Raw genomic sequence first — 3,404 nt, 5'->3', positions numbered from 1 at the left:
CTACTAATTTCGAATAAATTCTCTGAAAATCAAAATGGATATAATTTCCTCATCGATAATTCACATTTCAAATTGTGATTGAATAGTATTTCAAATGGATGACATTACAGAGAAATTTTTCAACCGAAACTAAAATTGAAATTGAAGAAAAGAAAAGTAAATTAATATGGTTGATAATTATCACTTATCAATTAAATATTCTGACCTGATCTGATTTTTTATAAGAATTCGAGTTTAATTTCTTATCAAATCTGGTGTTATATTTGATCTATTCTTCTTCTGTGCACTGATTGTTATGCCCGAAGCTTCAAATTCTGGCTTTATTCCAATTTTTAATTCGCATTCCGTTTTTGATGTTTTGAAAATACTTGCTTGAATTTTTTTTTGTTCAGAATAAGTATCAGCATTTCGAATGAATTATTAATGACTAACCGGAAATAAAATTGATTTGAAATTTCGATTCTGATTTATTTTGATTCGTATAAGTATCTTTTTTTTCGAGTTTGTGTGATGATTATGGGTTTCAATATGGTTTTAGAAATCAATTTGCTTATTTATTGTTCTTTTTTTGGTATTTTATAATTTCTAACAAAAATTTGAAATTCGAAATCCCCCACCCATGGACGTGTCCATCGCACGGGTCTGGTGTGCAGCAAATATTAAAGTCTCATTTGAAACTGCACATAAACCCACCCTCCCCCCCCCCCACCATCCCCCCACTCGCACTCTCCAAATGAACGTTTTTTCGCAATATATTTACGTAATTGACTCATTTTTGAAAATTTGGAAAATCACCCCCCCAAGAGCCAGCTCTAGGACCGCCCCTGCCTCTTTCTCAAAGCTATTGATCTCCGTTTACAACTAATACTTTCTTCTCTACTATATCTAAATCTAGCGAAAACTTTGAAATCAGACATTGGCTCTTTAAAACCTACGGTACGAGTTGTTTCAAATAAACGATTTGTAAAAAAAAGATATTAAAGTAATTTGTTGTAAGCTGTATTCCTGTTGTAGTTTTTACATTAAATGTGAAACAACCTCATAAAATGGTAGATAAACATAGGTTTCTCTGATTAAATGTCTTTCATCCAAAAACATTTGGTAAAATTTCACAAAAAGAAGAGTACGTTCATTTCTCGATCGAAAAAGAGTACATGTACTCTTAAAAGAGTAAGTATGGTATCCCTACGCTAATATGAAAGTTGGTTTGGTTATCCACCAAGGGTGCATGTGTTCACCGCATTTTTTGCCGAAGTATATGCTTACATGCATTACATGCATCCTATCCACTAGACCACCTCAGCGCTATTTGAAAACCAAGCAAATGAATATGAACAAAAATTGAAAGTATGTAAATATTATGAAAAATCTAATAGGCTTTGGGTGTCAAATAGCTTGGCTGCGGATCGCCTTACACAACATTCGACTCTTTATATAAAAAAAATATAGATTTCACATGGAATATGCTTTGGCATGGCTCTGTTACACTGACGGAAATGCAACCTATCAGCAGAGCTGTCAAATATAAAATTCCAAACAAATATTATGCTCTTTGAGGTTCTCCTGAGGATAATCTGATTAAGTTTAAACTTAACATGGTTTATATCACTCATAGGACAAAGATTTAGGGAGGAGGGGTCGGAATTCCAGAAAGTTTAAAAATTAGTGCCGCCTTAATGAACAGTCACTGATTTTGAAATAACTGCTATGGAAATCAGATTTATAGCTCCAATTAGAATTTTTTCGCATGCCAGCTGATTCGAAATTATAATGCCTCGATAGTTAATTTGACGGATGTTTACCCCTACAACTTGAAGCGAATAATTCGCTAAAATTCACCATTTTAGCCGAACCTAGTCAATATAAATCGATGATGGGCCCGCTTTCTGTGTACGGCTTAGTTTCTCTCGAATCACCATGATTACTACATTTGTTCTATCACTTTTACCGTTGGTAGTTCTGGCTAATTACGAAGAGTGCATCTCTGTGACCCCTGTAGGAGCTCATTACAATGGAATTCAGTGTTCGTTTGACTAAACTACTTATTCGTTATTGTAGGGCACAAAAATGGATCAATGCTGTTTGGTTCCGTCCGGATTACCTAAGGAAGTGTTGGAGGACTGCTTAGAGACAGCTGCAATGAACCAGGTTCCAAACAGAGAGGCTCGCAATTCTATAATCGTAAGTTTTTTCTCAATCAAAGTTTTTAAAACATTTTGAATCTCGAAAGTTTTCTCTTCTTCAACAGTGCGGCTATGAGTGTTTCATGAGAAAGATCGGCGTTGTCGTTAATCAAACTATTTACATTGACAAAGTCGAAGAGTACATGGCGAAGCTGGAACCAATTGCCAGAGACTCAAGAATTGCCGCTTGGAAAATTTGCTTTGTTAATAGGCTGAACCTTGTTGCTAAAGCAAAAATGCACCCATTTCTGTGTTATCCGTTTGCGTATGCAGTACACTACTGTGTCAGAGCAATGGTTGATCAAAACTGTCCCCCCGAATATTTCAATGATAGTAAGCGGTTCATTTGCCTTCAAAGATATTGTATATCTACCTACCTTTTACCCCGTTTTCTAAAACTTTTTCCGCCTTTCAGCTGAAATGTGTCGCAAAATACGTGCCGGTGTACCATTTTGCAAGTCACCTGAATAAAACCTGAATCAATAACACAGTGCAACACTAGAAGTGGAAACGACTTCTCATTTCGTTTGTATTGAAGTACACAAGGAAATATACCTATGTTAAACCTCAAGGGTTTTTTTTTCAAACACATGAATAAGGTCCTTTTTGTTTCTTCAGAAAGTTATACTTGTAGAGTTTAGATATGCTTGGTTCTATATTCACTGTCCACTTCCCTATTTGCTTTATACCCAACCAACATTTTTTGCTGAACAACCGCTGAAACATTATTTAGTTCTAATTTTAAATCAGCTATCTTGCTGAAAGAAAGCAACCAAAATTCAGGGAGAAGCTGCTGTTCAGCTCTTAAACATCGAGATTTGGAGAAATTAATCAGCGAAGATGCCATGAAACGTCATTTGACGGATCAACAAAAAAAAAAAAAAAAAACAAAAAGAATGTTGACCGATGTATGTCCGATGTCCGATCACTCGGCCCTGAGCCCTTCGACTCAGTCGTGCTGTTTCCTGCCAGCGACAACAGTCGTACCGGCCCTGAGTTCGTCTGTGGTGAAGGGGTTCTCCAGCCTGCGCTTTCAGGCAAGTACGCTGTTATCGACTGTTCCTCTCCGCGTGATGGAATTTGCATTTCTAGGAATCTTCGTTCTTATTCTGCACCCGACACATCTGAGCCTATCAACGTTTACTACCAGAACGTCGGTGGTGTGAATTCCTGTCTGGTTGACTACCTCCTTACCACGTCAAGTTCCTGCTACGAAATTAT

The 3,404-nt window shown here is 36.6% G+C and overlaps 1 protein-coding gene across 1 annotated transcript; it reads left to right on the top strand.

The window, feature by feature from the left end:
- The first annotated feature begins 1,727 nt into the window (after positions 1-1,727).
- LOC129743602 (uncharacterized) lies at positions 1,728-2,735 on the top strand. The gene is made up of 4 exons (XM_055735668.1): positions 1,728-1,995; positions 2,059-2,181; positions 2,249-2,516; positions 2,599-2,735. Exons 1-4 carry the CDS (start codon positions 1,918-1,920, stop codon positions 2,652-2,654), a joined length of 525 nt encoding a protein of 174 aa, XP_055591643.1. The 5' UTR covers positions 1,728-1,917; the 3' UTR covers positions 2,655-2,735.
- The last annotated feature ends 669 nt before the right edge of the window (positions 2,736-3,404 follow it).

Source organism: Uranotaenia lowii, chromosome 2 (assembly GCF_029784155.1).
Source record: "Uranotaenia lowii strain MFRU-FL chromosome 2, ASM2978415v1, whole genome shotgun sequence".
NCBI classification, from domain to species: Eukaryota; Metazoa; Arthropoda; class Insecta; order Diptera; family Culicidae; genus Uranotaenia; species Uranotaenia lowii.
The sequence above is the reverse complement of the archived record's forward strand: the minus strand, read 5'-3'. Positions and strand labels throughout refer to the sequence as shown.